The sequence below is a fragment of the Canis lupus genome, chromosome 33 (genome assembly GCF_011100685.1).
Source record: "Canis lupus familiaris isolate Mischka breed German Shepherd chromosome 33, alternate assembly UU_Cfam_GSD_1.0, whole genome shotgun sequence".
Taxonomy (NCBI): Eukaryota; Metazoa; Chordata; class Mammalia; order Carnivora; family Canidae; genus Canis; species Canis lupus.
The window spans coordinates 26,897,965-26,918,820 of record NC_049254.1 but is presented as its reverse complement, the minus strand read 5'-3'; the positions used below and the strand labels follow the sequence as shown (position 1 = coordinate 26,918,820).

General features: G+C 39.3%; 1 protein-coding gene across 5 annotated transcripts in view; it reads right to left on the bottom strand.

Moving 5' to 3' along the window:
* The window catches only part of SEC22A (SEC22 homolog A, vesicle trafficking protein), a 69,086-nt gene extending 48,815 nt beyond the window's left edge, over positions 1–20,271 (bottom strand). For 2 of the 5 annotated variants that reach the window (XM_038583044.1, XM_038583041.1), the window contains exons 1-4: positions 20,167–20,271; positions 19,215–19,348; positions 12,090–12,290; positions 491–654 (exon numbers count right to left, since the gene is read on the bottom strand). In XM_038583044.1, the coding sequence (XP_038438972.1) occupies positions 491–654; positions 12,090–12,290; positions 19,215–19,228 (379 nt within the window). In that variant the 5' untranslated portion in view covers positions 19,229–19,348; positions 20,167–20,271. Of the gene's footprint in view, positions 1–490; positions 655–12,089; positions 12,291–19,214; positions 19,692–19,970; positions 20,097–20,166 lie in introns of those variants that run through there. The other 3 variants (XM_038583043.1, XM_038583045.1, XM_038583042.1) reach the window with 3 other exon arrangements.
* Between the last annotated feature and the right edge of the window lie 585 nt (positions 20,272–20,856).

Genomic DNA, 20,856 nt, shown 5'->3' with positions numbered 1-20,856 from the left:
GTTTTATTGGAATGTAACTATACTCATTCCTTTATGTATTGCCTATGGCTGCTTTCAAGCCACAATGGCAGGGCTGAGTAGTTGTGACAGAGACCATATGGTCCTTAAAGCTTAAAATATGTACTATCTGGTACTTTCCAGCAAATGTTTGCCAACCTCCGTCCTACATTAAGCAGACTATAAAAGATTATCACATAAACACACAGAACTCTGAATCTCTTTTAAATTTCTCATTGAGAAACAGTCCTCTGGGATTAATTCTTTGTGCCAATAATCACAATCCCCTCCACAGCTCAAACACAATTTTTTCTAATAGGCACCTAAACGAAGAAGTTGCCATAATTTATAGACCATTTGTCAAATTGTTCTATCAAATGCAAGGTAGCAAAATCTTCTGAGTTTTTCCCCTGGCCCCCAGTATTATGCAAAAAAATCTCTTATGACTGGATGGAGACAGGATAATGAAAACGGAAAAAAATCAGGCCCTTACCAAATTCAATGAAACAGTATGGTCTGACAGCAGTATTTGTCTTCATCATGTTGTAAGTAGTAATGAACTCCTTCTGAAGCTCATCCAGGAAAGAGAAGGCCAGAACATTTGGGTAATTTTCAGTGCACAACATCATGTAGCTCACTCCCAGAGAGCTAATAAAACTACAGTGTAAAAAACATTGGTTTTAAAATTTCAAATTAAATCAAGGTAATTCGTTGCTTCCAAAGACTGGTTCTATATACCATAAACAGCTGCTACAGTGGCAATGAAGATATTAACATTTTATTATATATTCTAGCAAAAAAGAAATTAAAGAAACCAAAGTATACTACTTTCAGTTGCAGTTAAAAACAGTAGACAAAAAAATGGAATAGTACCTACAGATGGACATACAGTACAATTCTAACAGTTAAGTTATTTATCACTTGGGGTAGAAAGCAGGGGAAAATATACAAATATGTAAGGGTTACAGATAGCTTAATATTTAACTATTCAACCTAGTGGAACTTAATCCTGTTTGAATCCAGAACTCTTTAGAGATTCTGATTAAAGTTACAGACACTCTCCTCAGAAAATTGTCCAAACAACACAAAATCTGGCTCACAATTTCAGGTTGGTCATTGACCTCTTAAAGTCATCCACTGACTCCAGAATCAAATCCTATACTTTATATAATAATGAATTATGAACCACTGGGAAGTAAGAGTAATTTAGGAGTTTTTAACAAGAACAAATAAAATAAATGGGATAGAAAGGAGAACTCTTGCTTATAGTAGAATGCTGAGTACAAATTGGTAAATGTGTACATAACGCTAGAACTGGAAAAATCAGCATTTTGCAACCGGTATAGTAAAGACTGGGTCAAGCAAGGACAATCAATGAAAGGTGAGTCTAGGTGGAACTTTTGGTGAGGAGCAGGAAATTCTGTGTGGTTTTAAAATATCTTCCCATGGATTGCTTATTTGTTGCAAGGAGAAAATATTATACAGCAGAAACTAGACAACATCTTGACTGAGTACTCTTAACGTTACTAATAAGGGGTAGATGGATTTTCTGTGCCTTCAGTTGTGATAGCCTCAGAAAGATATATCAGCTATAAAGTATTCTAGCCAAGAATGCATAATCTGAATCTAATCATGAAAGAATATCGAAATGATCAACACTGTATTTTAAAAGGCAGGGGAGCTATAGTCTTTAAAAATCTCAACGCTGTAGAAAGGAAATAAAGGCTGTGTAAATGTTTCTGATCAAAGGAAGCTAAAGAGACATTACTAAATGCAATACCTAACATTAGTCTGGATCCTGTGCCACAAAGGGGGAAAAATGCCGTAGAGGACATCCCTGGTCAACTGACAAAAATGGAAACAGGAAGTAGATTAAAATATGATGTCAATATTACTAGAGCTGATAACTATACCAGTTACGAGAGTATCCTTAATCTTAGAAAATATACTTCGAAGTAATTAGGAATTAAGGGCATGGTATTTTAAGTTTCTCTCAAATGATTTAGACAAAAATAAGACAGGCAGATAATGATATTAAACTAAATGGGGTAAAATGTTAACAAAAGGTGAAATTGGGGATAGGTATTATGTTTGTCATTCTTATTTATACAACTTTTCTGTAAGTTTGAAATTCTTTCTAAATATGAAATTAAAAATTTTTTAAACTTCAAGCGCTGAAATGTTCAAATTGGTCATGTTCTACTGGAAAAAGAAATCTAAAGTGTATAACCCCCTCAATAAGCAGAGAATGTTACACAAATTAACCCTAGTGAATCATCTAAACATTGTTTCATAGAACTGTCCATGTAGCTCCTCTAGATCAGTCACAGCCAACATATCATATAGGTTATTATCTCCCGCTCCTTTGAAAGACACTGCTAATCTCTAACAGCAATCTTTACTGAACAAACCCTGATCCATACTGGAGACCCCCTCCCCCCTCTTTTTTTCTCTAATAATATAGAAGCAGAATTTGTATTTTAAATTTAATGCATAGAATATATTCACATGGTTCAAAATTTTAAAAGAATGAAAAAAGAAATTCAGTACTTAAAAAGTGTCTTACCACTACCTCCACCCAAAGATACCCAGTTCTCTGTTCCTCAAGCAACTCATGTTATTTTTTTTTTTTTTTTAGGATTTTTTTTAAGCAATCTCCACACCCAATGTGGATCTTGAACCTACAACCCCCAGATCAAGAGCACATACTCCACTGATCAAGCCTGCCAGGCACCCCAACTCATGTTATTATTAAATTCTTATGTATCCTTCAGTGAGAGTTCATGCATTTATCTATCTTTCTCTCTCTCTCAAAAGACCAAATGGTGTGGGATTGGTACCTATTATTCATTATTATTAATGGTGTGGAAACACTGTAAGTTCTGAAACTTTTAGCTTCTGAAATAACCTAGAATTCCTTTCTGAAGTTCATTTAACACAGTCATTAGATGAAATGTTTTTCAAACTACAACTTGTGACCCATTAGGTCATAAAATTAGTGTAGTAAACTACATAAAGCATTTTCCTAAAAATTGAAATAGAACATAACAGAAAATATTGGAATGTATAAAACTTTTTGGTTTCCTATTTTATAGGTAATGTTCACAAACTGAAATATCTTCTTATGAGTCATAGTCAAAAAAGTTTAGCCATGCATATTGCATTTTTCTATGAAATGAATAACTAAACCAAGGGCAAAGTATGTTTTTCTCAAGCCATTTTCTCTTTCCAAAAAATCTTCACCATCATTATAAAAATTCTTTGACATGTCATTAGCATCCAAATATACCCTACCTCCGCCCTGCCCACCCCCCCCACACCTCCCCACCCCAGGAACTTGAGCTGGGATAAAACACAATTGGTGATTGCTTTCCACACACTCCCAACACTCAAGGAGCTACCCTAGGAGTTGTTTCATTATTCTCCACAAATATGACTGAAGCTTTTGGACTTCATTTTTTTGTGTTACAGTAGAATTTTACTGTATTTCCATATTAATGATAAAGTGAACCACGGGGGGGGGGGGGGGAGTTAACCACAGACACAAACACGACAATTTATCCCAAACAGTTTCTCTTGCTTGCACTTAGTTAACTAGAGAATTATTTGTGAAATAAAAGGAAGCTTGTGTTTTTATGATTAAATGTCAGCATTTTCACAGTCTTTTTTCCAAAGCCTTTATTTTACTATAATTATGTGATACTCTCTGAAAAGGCCAAAAAGAGCTCTATAATATTATGGCTTTTCATAGTGAACTTAGTCATATGCTATTGTCTTTCTTTGAAACGCAAAGGCAGTTTTTCAACAATACATACAAGCCTTCTTTATCAAAAGATTTCTGGCTTTTGCAATTATCATGGGGGACAAACTCAAAGATTCCCATCCTCTGAGAATTCCTCATATGAAACTGCCTAAAGTCACTATAGATATGCCAGTTTGTGCATGCATTTGCCTGTCCATTAGGAGGAGGAGGAGTAACAGTAACAGCAGCAGGTACAGTTTACTGACCCTTTAGTTTGAACCAGGCCCCCTGCTAATAAGGGCTTTAGCTACGTATTCTATTTAATTTTACTCTCACAGTAAAGGGGCACGACTATCTCCATTTTACAGATGATGGAACAGAGGCTCAGGGATTTTTAGTAGCTTACTAGGGCCACATCAACATTTTAGAAGCAGAGCGGGGTCAAACTTAGTTCTAACTCCAAAGCCTTCCTTCTTTTCCAACACAACACCAACTTCCCTATGTTATACATAAACCAACTATGTGTTTAATTCACCAACTTTTTTTTTTCACTTTTTCAAGCCATAAATCAATCTCTATTTTTTTTCCTCTAAGAGTAATAAATGAAACTTGAGGATTTAGGAACTTGTATCAGGATATTCAGGAAGCCCTGCCAACTTCTCTACTTCTTGTGCCACTCTACCCCTCCTTCTCTGCGTTCTAGCCACATAAAGTATTATTTCAGATCCAAAGGATACCAACCTACTCCCAATCCTCCCAACGTCTAATCTGAGAAACTTTACAAATTGTCTTCCTCACCTGCAATGCTCCCAACCCAACCCTATCTCTACCATGCTCCAATTCTGACCTGGTTAATCCTATTCATCCTTCTTGGACTTAAAAGTTCCTCCCAGAGCATACAATCTAAATTGATCCCGGCACGGGGCACCTGGGTGGCTCAGTTCTCTGAGCATCAGATTCATGATTTTGGGTCAAGTCATGATCTCATGGATTGTGGAATTGAGCCCCACATCAAGCTCCATGCTCAGTGGGGCGTCTGCTTGAGATTCCCTCTAACCCTCTCTCTTTGCTCCTCCCCCTACTCAGGCTTGCACACGCGTGCTCTCTCTCTCTCAAATAAATAATCGTTAAAAAAAATAAATTGATCCCACCCCTTGGGTTATACCATAGTAGCTGTTATTTTTCTTCATGTAACTAATCCAGTTTGTAATTATATATTTATGTTTATTTGTTGTAATGTTTTTCACTAATATCTATGCTCTATAAGAGCAGAGATCATTTCTATAGAGCTCACCGCTATATTCTTAGCAACTAGAATATTTGGGGTCTAGTACACAAAATGTGTTCAATAAATTAGTGAATGAGTACAAAGATGACATCATTCATTTACTCATTTATACACTAATTTGTTGAGTATATTGTGCACATATAATTGTACAGCCCAGCAGTTATCTATTCAAAGTATCTACATAAAGAAGAAGTTCAATAAATAGTTGACTAAATTTTACAGACTGGAATACAACTTCACCTCCTCTTCCAGAAGGCTTTAGGGTTCAGGTCAGTGAGTTTTCAACATCCTCCTACTTTATTTTTTTATTTTTATTTTTTTTTAAGATTTTATTTATTTATTCATGACAGTCACACAGAGAGAGAGAGAGGCAGAGACATAGGCAGAGGGAGAAGCAGGCTCCATGCAGGGAGCCCGACGTGGGATTCGATCCCGGGTCTCCAGGATCGCGCCCTGGGCCAAAGGCAGGCGCCAAACCGCTGCGCCACCCAGGGATCCCACATCCTCCTACTTTAGAGACAAAGATGTTCTCAGATACCATGTAGAATTACTATGTTAGATAGGTCTACTATCCTTTTATCACAGACATTACTAACCTCACACATCTTTTCCTCACCTTGAGCACAATTTTTAAACTGCCATTGTTTGCTTCCTACTTTGCTCCAATTTTTTTACTTCCCTTTTTCTTCTTGGCCTTGGTACCAATAGGATTTGGTCTTTATAGCTTCTGTCTTCAGGCCAAGGAATTTATCCAACTTCATTACATCTTTGGTTCCTCCCCCAGCATACACACTAGGAACTTCTTCAGAGCCTTCCAGGACTAAGTATGTCTTGAACAGGTAAGACTGACAGAAATTCAAACTCCAGATAGGGGGTATTTACCCATTTCAAATCACTTCCCTAAAAAGCTAATTCTATCAGGTATCCAAGCAAGCCATACCTCAAGTGATTTCTAAGATCCAATAAAAATGCTTAAACATTAAGCATTTTCTGGTATCTGATTTTATTTATTAACTGTCAAATTTTACACACCAATTAAACACTAACAACATTAGGACAATTGTGGCCTGCTACAACAACTAAACAATTAGTGAAAGCAATGATCTTCCCCAAGCAATAACAAAGCACCTAGCATTATGTCTAGCATTCTACTCTATAGGCTCTGACTTCAAAGACAAAATCTCTGCTTGCCAGGCACTTATGATATGGTGCTGGGAAAGCACTTAAAACACCAATATACAAAACTAGGAAACAAAACTGCATTTTGTAGCATGCTAAATAACAATGTATATAGCAAACTATTAATAAATTAAGACAGTAATAATTAACCTGAGGGGTTGCTCAGCCAAAATGAAGTAAGCCTGCAGCTGCCTGTACAGTGTTTTCCAATATATGGAGAATAGCTATCTGCAAAAGGAAAGTGGAGAAATGCAAGATTCCTGATAACATCTGTGTTCCTTGGTTCCAGCCACTTTAGAAGCCTGCCTCTCCTTCACAATACCCTTTTTTTGCTTATGCTAGTGTGAGTTGTTTCTGCACTGACAATGGGAAAGAGCCCTATTTATTAACCAATCACAGAACTGTTACAAAACTGAATATAGGAAAAGTGCCTGGCAACTGCAGGCACTTAATGACCGGGTCATTGTTGAAGTTGTTATTCCTGTAATCAGAAAATAACACCAAAAACTGAAAGAAAAGCACTGCCAGAAACTAAAAACAAAAAGTAGGTAAGCCTAAAATAGCATTCCCAGCTAGAGGTAGCAGTTTGTGAACTAATATGGAGAAAGTAGAGACTAAGGTAAAGAGAGAACCGGTAAGGCTCACAGGCATTATCAGACTTCAGAAGAATTCAGTGGGAAAATTAAGAAATTTTATTTCTTGCATTAAAATTCACAATAGAGTATGACTGGCTTCCCAAAGACGTTTGTATTTTCATAAGATCAGTATCTCAATGTTTAAAGAGATCTCAAAATGTCCCACTATGATTCCCAAATCTCCAAAACCAATCTCAAAATTTTAAGATTTCATATGACATAACTTAATTTCATATGATTCATAATTATTGCTTTAGCCACTGTGTTTCCTAAGTTCTGACATAAGTTTATATATTAAACATTTATGACAATTTAAGGAAAGTGTCCTTCAACTTATGAAACAGATAAATTCTTTAAACTTTTACACAGAGAGAACTATAGCATCACTATGTACAGGTGACCCTTGAACAATGCTAGGGTTAGGGATGTCAATATCCTGCACAGTCAAAAATCAGCATACCTTTAGACTCCCCAAAAACTTGACTACTAATACCCTACTGTTGACTGAAAGCCTTACCACCAAAACACAATTAACACACATTTTGTTATATTATATGCTGTATTCATACAATGAAGCTAGAGAAAGGAAAATGCTATTTAAAAATAACATTTACAGTACTGTATTTATGAAAAGTATTGGCTTATAAATGGATTCGTGCAGTTCAAACCCATGTCATTCAAGCATTCAACTGTAAAATGAGAAGAAATCACAAAACTAGATTATGCATCCCCCAACCAGCCACCAATCAACAAGCCAAACTGAAGTATTTTGGAGAAAGTGAAGACTTAACTCCACAGCAACTCTGAACATTGCCATACCCCCAAAACAATCATCCCTCATTTAGCAGTTAGTAACCTATGTGCAAGGCATTGTGCCAGCCTGAGCTCCACAGAATGGGCTCCATTAGCTGAACTCACTACTCAGCCACTACAATCTGATGCTCATTATTCTCCCAACACACTGTGGGGAGGAGGGATTAAAGGAATTTTCTTAAAATTTTTCTACCTTTAAAAATATTTTTTAAAGATTCACTTATTGGAGACAGCATGAGTGGGGGGCAGAGGAAGAGACTCAAACAATGTGGGGCTTGATCCCACAACCCATGAGATCATGGCCTGAGCTGAAATCAAGAGGCAGATGCTTAACTGACTGAGCCACCCAGGCGCCCTGGAATTTTCTTAATTTTAAAATGTTACCCTAATTCTTCTCCTCAAATTCTATGGTCTTCCTCTACCTATTCACCTAGACTCCAGCATGAGGTACCATTTGATTTAGCATATAATTACATACTTAACTTTGTTTTGGTTCTCACTGGTATTCCGCAAAGACAACCTCAATTTTTAAACGTATTTGAAAGCCACAATGCTAAAAGACGAGGAATCATTTATAAGCTAGAACAGATAATGATCTCTGTAAGTTATCTAACTATATAGAAAAATTATAAAAACTTAAAAATAAATTTAAACTAAGAAAAATATAAATGATTAAAAAAAAAGTCAAGTTCTACAGGCAATCTGTGTAAGGAGTGAGATCATGAGAGAAATGAAATAGTAGTAGCAAGAAGAAGGTGATTCAAAAGAAGGCTATAAGCCAGGCGACAAGGCAGATGGGCAGCCTGTGCCAGTTCTGGGCTGTGCCATGTTATAACTGCAGATCTGTGAGTTTTATCTGGCAAGCTCATGGGCAGTTAGAAAAAGAGGTGTCACAAGGGAACTTTAAGTAACTCAGGTAACATATAAACTCTCAATTTTACAGTGACTTTATAATTAGTCTAAATGTAATGTCATACAGCATGGAAACCTCTATAAGCTAGAAAATAATCAAGTCCTCTAATCAATGACAGAAAACATAAAACCCAGGTTCTTGTCAGGAACTAGAACTAAAATTTCTTCATTCAATCCCTTTTAAAAACTTGGTTACAAAAATAACATGCATAGAGGCTTTTCTATGTGTGGTTCTAAAGGCCATGTAATCTATTTATTCCTTTAGACATTTCTAAATTGTATTCTTAGGTCAGGCCAGATTAGACTGCTGCTGATTCATCTCACTCCTAAACTCTCTCATAAAATTGCTTTTTGAATTGTGTCATTTGCTTACACTAAGGAATTTTACAAGAAAGATCATAAATAGCTCATCGTTATGGCTGCTGGAAAAATGCTATTCAAATGCTGTCCCTCTTAACGTACATCAGGTCTCAGGAACGTGAAGAGCAATGTTTTTATCCAATGGACACTGAATCCTGTAAATGATTCATTATCCTCCTTTGGGCCATGAGAAAGCTCAGAGAAATATTTGCAGTCCTTTTCCAACAAATGACTGGATTAAGTAGTTTCCATCTCCAGAAGGAAATGTTATTTCAGTTTATGATTCTCCTATCTTTATCCCTTTATGTGATACTCTCTTCTGTGCTCTTGAATTATTTTGTAAACTACCTCACATCTTTTGTGGAATAAGAAGGAATACAAAGAAATAACATAAAATCTAGAATTCAAAACAAACAGAATTGGAAGGGGTGTTAAAATTTTACTACATGATACTCTGCTTTTAAGAGAATAAAATAGGGATCCCTGGGTGGCGCAGCGGTTTGGCACCTGCCTTTGGCCCAGGGCGCGATCCTGGAGACCCGGGATCGAATCCCACATCGGGCTCCCGGTGCATGAGCCTGCTTCTCCCTCTGCCTGTGTCTCTGCCTCTCTCTCTCTCTCTGTGACTATCATAAATAAATTTAAAAAATTAAAAAAAAAAAAAGAGAATAAAATAAAGGAGGAAAAACATTTTCAAAAAAAGTTGTTCTTCAAGTCTAGGATATTTGTCAGAATTAATATATGTTCAAACAATCTTCCATCACTCTGATATAGGTCTATAGTCCTATACAATATCAATTGAAACTCAGAATAATGACCAAGGGTACTAAAAAGAGCCTATTAAATAGAATATTAAAAGGTTTCAAGTTTTTCTCCATAAAACAGAAATAGATTAGACATCATTTTAGATATATTTTAACCATCAACCACCACTACACTTTCCAGTAAAATCCTTTGAAAACCCAGTTTAAGATAAAAGCTCATTATCTTACCATTACCTAATTGATCTAAGTAATTATAGACATTCTCTAAGGTTCTATTCTGGGCCTCTCAGAAACTCAGTGGGCGTTTCTACCCTCACACTTTCAACTTCATGTGAGCGATTTCAAGATCTCTATCCCATCTTAACTGGACTACCCAGTCAAAACCTCAAGTAAAATACTCAAAAGTAGTGCTTAGTTACCCTCCTCTTCTTCCTCACCCTCAGAGTAAGCAACCCTTTCCAAAGAGCTCATTCTGTCCAACTCCACAGCTTCAGTCATCTTTGGTATTCCATCTCTTCCTTTCTGGCACTCCATCTTATGAGGCTTAATCATTTCTTTTTGAAGTGTCTTTGTAACTGGCATTCTCTTTTTCATTTGCACTTACATCTTACTAGGTCAGGCCCTAATTATAGGTTAATCTCTCTCTTCTCAGAGTTTCCATTTCACCTTACATTTCACTGCCTCAGCATTGCTTTTGTTTTTTGGGGTTTTTTGTTTTGTTTTAATCAAGTCACTTCCCTCAAACCTGCAGTAACAGCTTCCTATCCCTCAGTCTGAACTTGCAAGGAAATCCTGGATCTGGCCCCACGCTAATTATCTCACATTTCCCATAACTATCCCTAAATCACCATCCACTACACCAGGCCAAACAGGTGAATACACCCCTAAGGCTAAGTCATTCTTTACTTATTCCGCCTCTCCTCTCTATACCTAGAATGCCCTCTTCTCTGTCTTGGCCAAATCTTAATAATTCTTCAGGACATGACTCATGTGTCATCTCAACAACTAAGCCCTCTGCTAATTATATCAAGGACCTTGATATAATGGACCTTGTCCTTATCTGATATCCTTCTGTATGCAAATTCTGTATCAAACTGCTCAAGAGTTTATTGTCCTCTGTGTCATGTGGATGCTCTCCAAGGGGGTCTTATCTATTCCCAGTTTTAATTATACACTGTAAGCTGACCCCCAAATCTAAATCTCCATACTTGTCCTTCTTCACTGAACTTCAGACTTATACACCCAGCTTCCTACCTGACAGATCTTCCTGAATGTCTAATGGACATCTTAGACTTAATATGTTCAAACAAAACTCTTGATTTTTGAAACACACATCCTCCAATATTACTCATTGCAGCCCCATTAGCCAAGTAATTATGGGCATCCTCTAGGCCAAAAATCTAGGGGGGACTCAATTATTCTTTTTCCCTCACATCCCACTAGAATCCATTAGGAAGATTTGTTGGTGCTACTCCCAAAATACAGCCCAAATATAACCACTTCTCATCATTATCACTCTCATTCAAGTTATAAACATCACCTCTACCTGAACTTCTTTAAGAGTCTCCCTAAATGATCTCTCTGCTTCTACTCTTTCTCCCTTAGAGCACATTCTTCATACAGCAGCCAGAATGATTTACTCAAAGCCAAAAATCACATTATATAGCTCTCTAGCTTAAAACTCTTCACTGGCTTTCCATCACATTAGACTCAATCCAAACTCCTACCCCAGCCCAGAAGGCTCTATATAACCTGTCCCATTCCTAACTTTCTAATCTCACCTTCTGCCACTTTATTAATTGTCCATATTGCTTCAGCATCTCTGGTTTTCCTTCCATCCTTTGATCAGTATCACAGGCCTTATGCACTGGCTGTCACTCTGCCTTACTCTTCAACCACAGCATCCTTCACATCTCTTAGGTCTCTGCTCAAATATCACCCTTTCAGGGAGGCCTTGAACTACTATAAAGTCACTCTATCCCATAGCCCAGTGTTACTTTCATGTGCAATAAATAGAAATGAGCGGTATCCTCTCTCACTAGAATATAAATTTAAGTTCTTTGAGGGCAGGTATCATGCACAATTTTTATATTTTCCTACAGAGTTTGCCTGGACATGTAAGAACACTAAGTAATAAATACCTAATGACCAACTTATAGAATATCTGTGATCTGCAAAAGTATAAAAATTTCTAAAGCCAGATATAAACACAGAGAAGCTGCAAAAAGGGCAATAATATGACGACTACTGTTTAGTATAAATTGAGAACCACATGATTCTTGATTTGAACACTTTTCCTAAACTAACCAATCACTAATTTTTACTACAACCACTTTTATATTTCATGCAAATGGCAAACACTGAGCAAATTATTCTAATGGTGCAAACTCAAGTCTTACTTAATGTTATAATGTCCAGTTTTCAGTGTACATCTATCAGGAAGCTGAGCAAGTTTCTTTGAGAGCATTTTAAAATACTTTCTGCACTCCTGCACGCCTGTGCCTTGTTCATAGTCAGTAGAAGCAGAAAGGGGGAGTCCATCTCTGACGCGAATGACTGATGCAGATAAAATCATAGACATTTCAACCAGCAGAGAAGACCTAAAACAAGATGAACAATTTGAGTTAGATAAAAAATTAAAGTCAAACCTGATAAATGGTGTAAAAATGTTCAATTCACTAATAATTAAATGTTCACTAATTAAAGCACTAACATACTACATTTTCCTTAACAAGTTAGCTTTTAAAAAATAATACTTGTTGGGGCACCTGGGGGCTCAGTCAGTTGAGCTACCCACTCTTGATTTCAGCTCAGTTCACGATCTCAGGGTCATGAGATCCAGTCCTAAGTCAGGCTCTGCACTCAAGTTGGAGTGCTTGTCCCTCTTCTACCCCACCACTCCTCCTCCAGTACATGGGCTCTCTCTCTAAAACAAATAAATAAAATCTTTTCTAAAAATTAAAAAAATGATACTTGCTTCTTTCTGGCATTCTTAAAGGTATCTGCAGGAGTAAATATTGGAATAAATATCTTCTCAAAATAATCTTGCAATATTCAAGAGAGTTTAAAAGTACTTATGCCCTTTGACCACAATAATAATGTAAATATATAGCCCTACCTTAATGGAAATAGTTTCAGACAAAATTTTAAACAGAAAGACATTCTTTCACAGAAATAACCAAAACCAATCTAAACGTTCAACAATAACAGAGTATTAAATAAATTATAGTATACTCCTATGATGGAATATGATGCAGATGTCTGTGAAAAAGAGTTCAGTAATATGGTAAAATGCTTACACATTAATTAGGAAAAAACGCAGGATAAAAATCGCAAATGTTTTCTATAAAGACAAAAAGAAGAAGGGAGGGATAAATGGAGAAATAGATACCAGAAGAAAACATGCCAAAATTATAATAATGCTTATCCCCAGAAAATAGTATTATGGAGGATTGTTATATTTCCTAAATTTTCATAATATTCCACAATGGGTATATATTATTTTTATAATCTGGAAAAAAATTTTATTGAGGTGCCTGGGTGGCTCAGTTGATTGAGTATCCAACTCTTCAGTTCAGGTCATAATCTCAGGATCTTGCGATCAAGACCTATGTTAGGCTCCCCACTCAGCAGGGAGTCTGCTTGGGATTCTCTCCCTCTGCTCCTTCTCCAACTTACGCACACTCTCTCTCCCTAAAATAAATAAATAAGTCTTTAAATAACAAAAAATTGTATTCATAATAAATCTTAAAGCTAAAGGAATACTGGTTTTAATATCATTCTCAATTTCTTTACCAGAAAATAAAACATAATGGCCTCTTTTATTATATTATGATCAAGCTTCATGGAGATAGATAAAAAGGACTTCATAGGCTGGGTCTGAAAGAAATTAGGTAAACAGAAACTTTGCTAAAAACTATTCAATGTTGCTCAAATTTTAGCTTGAATAAAAACCACTGGAAGCTTGGTTAGAAATGCAGGTTTCTGAACCTCCCCCTATCCCCAAATTCTGATCCACTGACGTTGAGGTAGGGCTTGAGAATCTTCCATTTTTAACAAATTCCCAGGTAATTACTATGCTTAGTGCCTACAGATCAGATCATACTTTAAAAAACACTAAATTAAAACATGTTCAGTCTGAAATTAAGTGATAACTCTTTCTTGTGAGGCCTTCAGAGCACAGCGCACTAAATACTGCTTCACTACAAGTAGGGAAAATGGTGAAAATTGAAAAACTTGGTAACAATTTCATAGACTTTTTTCAAGATACTGTATCTCAGAACTAAATTAATCCTCACTTGTCCTTCTCAGCTCAATATTACTTCATTCCAAAAATGAAAAACTTAGTTATGTATCAAAATATGGCACAGAAAACCAACTGGTACTGACTCTGGAAATTAGTACCATAAAAAATTTCTCATTTTTGTTGCCGTGTGAAGTTGAAACCTCACTGTCCATTTACAATGGCAACTGACTTAACACAAAAAATTAACCCATATAACAAAGTTAATGCGTTAAATTTACTCCCCCTTTTCCTCTTTTCATGAGGAAATGAGAGGAATAGCTAAGTATTAACATGTCATTACCCTTTAATATTTTTCTTCTCCATTCACTTAAACAGAAAAAAAAACCACATCAATCAAATTAGCCTTAACCATAATGCGATCTTCTAACTAACATTCCAATATGACATATTCAAATCATTTTTTCCCTATTAAATAAGTTTCTTTTCTCTTCTAAAAGCAGTAAAGAAAAAGAGGAGATCCTTCAAGAGATAATGTATAAACTACAAACTCCTCTTAAAAATTGTTCTATGTTTCATTTCATTATTAAACCATAATTATGGGGATCCCTGGGTGGCTCAGCAGTTTGGCGCCTGCCTTCAGCCCAGGGCGTGATCCTGGGGTCCTGGGATTCAGTCCCTGCATTGGGCTCCCTGCATGGAGCCTGCTTCTCCCTCTGCCTGTGTCTCTGCCTCTTGCGCATGCGCGCTCTCTCTCTGTTTATCATGAATAAATAAATAAATAAAATAAACCATAATTATGAGATTTAGCCTAAGGATAAGAAGTAGTAAAATGTCTTACTTCATATCCTTAGGCATTTATTATTTAAATATAAATTTAAAATATAAAATTTAAAATATAAAATTTTTTCTTCCTAAAGTTTACTGCAACACAATTACTCTGGGAATTAGCATGAGGGCAAGGTTGTGACCTATAGTTTCCAAACACCCATATTCTTAGTATTTAGAAGTAGACTGCATTCTTTTATGCCTGATCTTTCTAGGATCCCAACAGAAATATTAGGAATAATACTTATTATAGAGTGCCAATTTTCATGGAGTCTTCAATTACTCTTTTCTTTTTAATGAATTCAAAACAGAAAGATAATGATTCATACTTTGTAAAACATATACTAAGAAACAAACACCAACCTGTAAGTTCCATTCATTTAACAAACATTTATTGAATAGGTTCTATAGTCTAGGACTACAGCAGACATTGGTTCCTACCGTCAGGAACCATCAATCCAGAATTAAGGAATTCAGATGAAAAGAGCAAACACAACCCAAGTTGTGCCACCCACCACTTAACTGGAAAACTACTGTTAGACAAACTTGCATTTCAGATATTCCCAATACATGTAGGCTTGAAACCAAAAGCACAACACAGCACTGAGACTCCCTGTCAAAATTCTTAAAAGGTTGTCAGAAAATCGCTTCTATCAGTAGATATGATTCCTCTGAGGAAAAAAAGTTAAACTTCTTCCTCCCAGAGTCATTTGACCTTACATGCTAACCAGTAAACTAGCAAAAGAAACTGTCATGACTGCCCGTGAACAATGTCAGGCTTGCCTGGTTTGTGGATGGATTTCAACCACTTTAGGATAAGCAGTCTCTCCTCTATCAACTACTACCTCCCCTCTTTTCTCTTTCTACCTTGGATTCTTAATGCAGTTCCTTAAAGAAAACCCTCCATCTTATCTGGACTATGCTAGTAGAAAAAGGGATCCCTCCACATAGGGGCCAAGCTAGGTTAGAATACCCTTAGGGTCTAAGGCACAGTGGTGGTTGGGAAAACCAATGAAGAAGTGATGGGAACTGAGGAAATCAAGAGGTTAACATCTGCATGGGAAGATTCAGGAGCAATAGTTTTATCAGGGCCACCGATACATTTTTAGGCCATGATCCATTTTCTCTCACCATTAACACTAAAAAAAAAAAAAAAAAAAAAAGTATGTCTTTAGACAGCAGAAAACTCAAAGGGAATCTGAGTACTGACCTGTATACCCATTCTTCAACAGCAACTGCTAAAGGAAAAAGCCCAAATTAGAATCTAGATAGGTCTGGGAAAACACTGATGTAGAAACTGAGAAAAATAAACTCCCACTGTGCCAGTGGTTAGCAACTGTTTAGTCCTAGGATAACAGGATGCTGACCTCTTCTTCAGAACCTCATGGGGTAATGACTATGGGTCACCAAGAAGGCACTTTCTCAAAAATCAACGAAACCCAACATACAAAGTATGTTTTATATCTACTTTCCAGCAAGATGCTTTCATAAGAGATAAAAACATTTAATATCAGGTTAACCATTCATATCTTATTTTGGCTATTTCCCAAACTTTAATTATCCAAGTACTATTTTCAGAATTCCTTTTTTTTTTTTTTAAGATTTATTTGAGAGAGAGCAAGAGAGAGACAGCATGCACACATGAGCAGAGGGGAGAGGGAGAAAGAGAATCTCAGACTCCATACTCAGCATAGAGCCCGACACAAGGCTCAATCTCACAACCCTGAGATCATGACCTGAGCCAAAACAAGAGTCAGCTGTTTAAACTGACTGAGCAACCCAGGTGCCCCCATTTGCAGAATTCTTACATCTACACCTCACTTGTATTATTATTTACCTAATGTAGGTCTTTCAATTGACTTATTGACTATTCAATTGATATTGACTATCCTTAGCAATAGCTGTGAAATCAATTTTGAGGTTTGTCTCCTAATTAGAGATTTTTGTTGTTTCTTTTTTTATTTTTAAAGATGTTATTCATTTATTCATGAGAGACAGAGAAAGGCAGAGACACAGGTAAAGGGAGAAGCAGGCTCCCTGCAGGGCACCCAATGTGGGACTCCCCAGGACCAGCCCTGAGCCCAAGGCAGACACTCAACCACTGAGCCACCCAGGAGTCCCTGTTGTTGTTTCATCCAAATGTGTGTTAAATTTTTTGGAAATTATTGTTGAAAATATTCATCTACTTATTACTCAAAGTATTCTGCATGGGAAACACTACCTTGGTACATATTTTATTGAAAGTGCCAGCTGACCCTTAAAAAAAAAAAAGGAAAGAAAAAGAAGGGAAGAGAAGGGAAGGGAAGGGAAGGGAAGGGAAGGGAAGGGAAGGGAAGGGAAGGGAAGGGAAGGGAAGGAGGGAAGGGAAGGAAGGGAAGGGAAGGGAAGGGAGAGAAAGAAGAAAAGAAAAGAAAAGAAAGAAAAGAAAGAAAAGAGAGAAAAAGAAAAGAAAAGAAAAGAAAGTAAGAAAAGAAAAGATAAAGAAAAAGAAAGAAGAAAAGAGAAAGAAAGAAAAGAAAAAGAAAAGAAGAAAAGCAAAGAAAAAAGAAAAGAAAGAAAAGAAAAAGAAAGAAGAGAAGAGAAGAGAAGAGAAGAGAAGAGAAGAAAAAAAAGAAAAGAAAAGAAAAGAAAATGCCAGCTGAGATCTGTGGGACTTGGGAGTGGGGGTTACTGGGGGTAAAGCTATATTAATTATAATACACAGGGAGGGAGCAAGATTGAGAGAAAAGGGAAGGTCTCTGTACAGCCGCAGGTTAACATAAAGACACTTGAAAAACAGAGCTTGAAGAGGAAAAGGGGAAAGCGTACCAAAGACAATCAGAATTTATTTTACAGTTTTGCCTACCCACCCCCACACCTTACCAGCAGCCTTCAGTACTCCTATTACAGGTGCCTGTACTACACAGTACATCTAGCCTCAGGCTCCAGAGTAGATTATACCCACAACGAGGAACAGGGCCCCCAACACAGGCACAAATGTGTCAATCCCTAACAGTTGTGCAGCACCTTACAGTTTACAAACAGTGAGTGAGATAATACCTCTATTTGACAGATGAGGAAATTGAAGGTCCCTTTCTCAATGTCACACTGCAAATATATAGCCAAACTGGTGCTTATACCTAAGTTTTCTGTGTCTCCAAATCGTTGTCAGTCTCCTAAAACCCACAAGGGGCAAGAACCCAGTGATTGAAGCTATCTAGCCACAAATTTTGGAATAATAAAAGACCACCTTATATTTTCCTTAAGACCACCTTATATTTTCCATAATAGTTAACATGATGGACTCTGGAACAGGTGTCTGGGTTCAAAAACTGGCTCCACCATGTGTTAACTGTAAACGTGAGCAAGTTTTGACTTTCTACACTCAAGTTGCCTCACCTGTAAATTGTGGTCACTACTAGTGTGTATCTCATAGGATTGTTTGAAAGCTACTAATAGTATCTACCTGATAGGGATACATAAAGAACCTGAAACATCACCCTGTAGGACTAAAAGTAGAATATTATTATTATTTAATAATTAACTGCTCTCTATTTACCAGGCACTTTATACACTACCTCATTTAGGCCTTCTGATAACCTGTGAGATGGGTATTATCAGTTTTGTTTTACCTTTGAGGAAATTCAAGCTCAGAAAAGAATTTAGGGAATCCCTGGGTGGCGCAGCGGTTTAGCGCCTGCCTTTGGCCCAGGGCGCGATCCTGGAGACCCAGGATCGAATCCCACGTCGGGCTCCCGGTGCATGGAGCCTGCTTCTCCCTCTGCCTGTGTCTCTGCCTCTCTCTCTCTCTCTCTGTGACTATCATAAATAAATAAAAATTTAAAAAGAAAAGAATTTAGGCAAGTCCAACGTTTGTAAGTGACAGACTTCCATACAGGCTGAACTCTAACCAAACAGTGAACCCAACCAAACACTGCCTCACGACACAGCCAAGCTTCCTACTCAAGTATATGGAAAGTCAGAGCCAAGTCTTTGATAAGACCTGTGCTTCTTTTAAACATCGTTATAGGGCAGCCCGGGGGGGGGCTCAGTGGTTTAGCGCCTGCCTTCAGCCCGGGGCCTGATCCTCGAGTCTCGGGATCGAATCCCACGTCGGGCTTCCTGCATGAAGCCTGCTTCTCCCTCTGCTTGTGTCTCTGCCCTTCTCTCTGTATCTCTCGTGAATAAATAAAATCTTTAAAAAATAAACATCAACATAAAATATGCGTAGATTTTTAAAAATCAATTCATTCACATACACACACACAAATCACTAAACTGTTACCACGGTTTTCAACACAGGAAATGCCCAGGCGCCCCATTAATTTAGGGCATGGCCACATACGTTGGATTCAAGTGCTCAACTACAACCTTCAACACCGGAAAGCATAGGTACTGTTTCCAGTACTGCCCAACTCCTTATAATCTCTCAGCACGTGAGCAAATTCAGAGTTTAGAAAAGTGGATGCTCCACCTGTTAGCTGGCATCACAACATCTCGCGTCTGGTGGCTGACGCTCTAGCCCTGGGCTCTGCCTTGGCTGTCTAGGCATAGGAGGGGCTGCTTCTCAAGCTCTCCAACTTGCCCCCAAGCGGACGATCCAGGAAACTAAGGCAGAGAAAAAGTCCAAAGCTGTTTTTGCGGGCAGAGAGATTCAAGTCCCTGGGGCTCCTATTTCCGAGCCCCTCTTCCACCTGCCCAGCCAAGCGCTCAGGTCTCCTTGTAAGGCCACATCTCTCCCAAAGTTGCCAGGGGCAGGCAGGGCAGGCGTTTCTCTTGGGCCAACGACGGCCGATCTCTGGGCTCAATGCAAATTAAATCCCCACAGGACGCGAAGTAAGCTGCTGGTTCAAATCCCACCCTAGCCTTTAAAAAGCAGTAAACGCCAGGTCGAGCTCTCTGGGCCACCTAAGTAGCCTCGAGGGATTACCGTGTTTCTAACAACTGGGGGCCACGCCCACCGGCCACGCCCCGCCCACCGCCACGCCCCCTCTCGGCCACAACACGCGTTGCCCCGCCCACCGCCCCGCCCCCCGGACTGCGCCACGCCGGTTGCCCCGCCCACAGCCCCGCCCCCTCGGCCCCCGCCCCGCCCCCCGCCGCCGCGGGGCGCCCACAGCGACTCTCCCTCCCGGAGCGCCCTGCCTGGGTCAGCCCCGGGGCAGCCGCCGCTCGCGGCTTCGCCCACAGCCCCCTCCCGTCGCAGGGGACGAAGCCCCCGGCATCGCACCTCTCCACCTCTCCCGAGCGCCGCGGCTCCAACCACCCGGCTCCCGCCCCCACGGCACGCGCTGGGTCCCCGCCCGGGGGGAAGGTCTGTGGCCGCGAAGGCCGCGGCGGCAGGCAGTCAGAGCCAGGGGCCGCCTGCCGGGGTCCCAGCGACCCTCGGAGCGGAGGACCGAGCGCCGGGACCGCCCGGGTCGTACCTGTCGAGCCGGGACCCGCCGCTCCGAGTGACGCGGCCCGCAGTGCATTGTGGGGCCGGGGAGGGGCCTTCCTGCGGGGCGGCCCCGCGTCCGACGTGGCTGGCGCCCGACGGGACCAGGCCCCGCCCCCGGCCCCTCGCCTAGGCCAATCAGCTTCTGCGGGGAGGCCACGCTGACCCGCCCCCTCCTGGGGGCCCGGAGTCGCCCCGCCCCCTTCCCGAAAAGACTGACAGCTCTTCACGCACCTGCGCCGAGAGGTTGCAAAGCGCTCAGCTGACGGCTAATGCTGTCTCACGAATAAAGCTCATCCGTCCTGCTGCCGCCTCTATCTAGAGGCAGTTTGTCTCTCACGCGGCCCTACAGCAAACACTTATCCAAGGAGCAGGGGGGAAACTAAGAAAAAAAAAAGGGATTTGTCCCATCTATCACCTCGCAAGAGGAAGCACCTAACCTCGGCAGAGAAATGCCAGATGCAGACCCTGCAGCCCCTTCCAACTTTTGCATGCGCCATACATTATTAAATAAGCACTTAATGACTGTGGACCACGTGCAAAGCACGGTGTCAGGCACCGGGTTACAGGAATGAACGTAACACTGGAGGGAATCTAAAGTGCAACGAGAGCGAGAGACGTTAAAGCAAAACGCATTACATAATTATAAATTGCAATCAGTACTATGAAGGAAAATTAG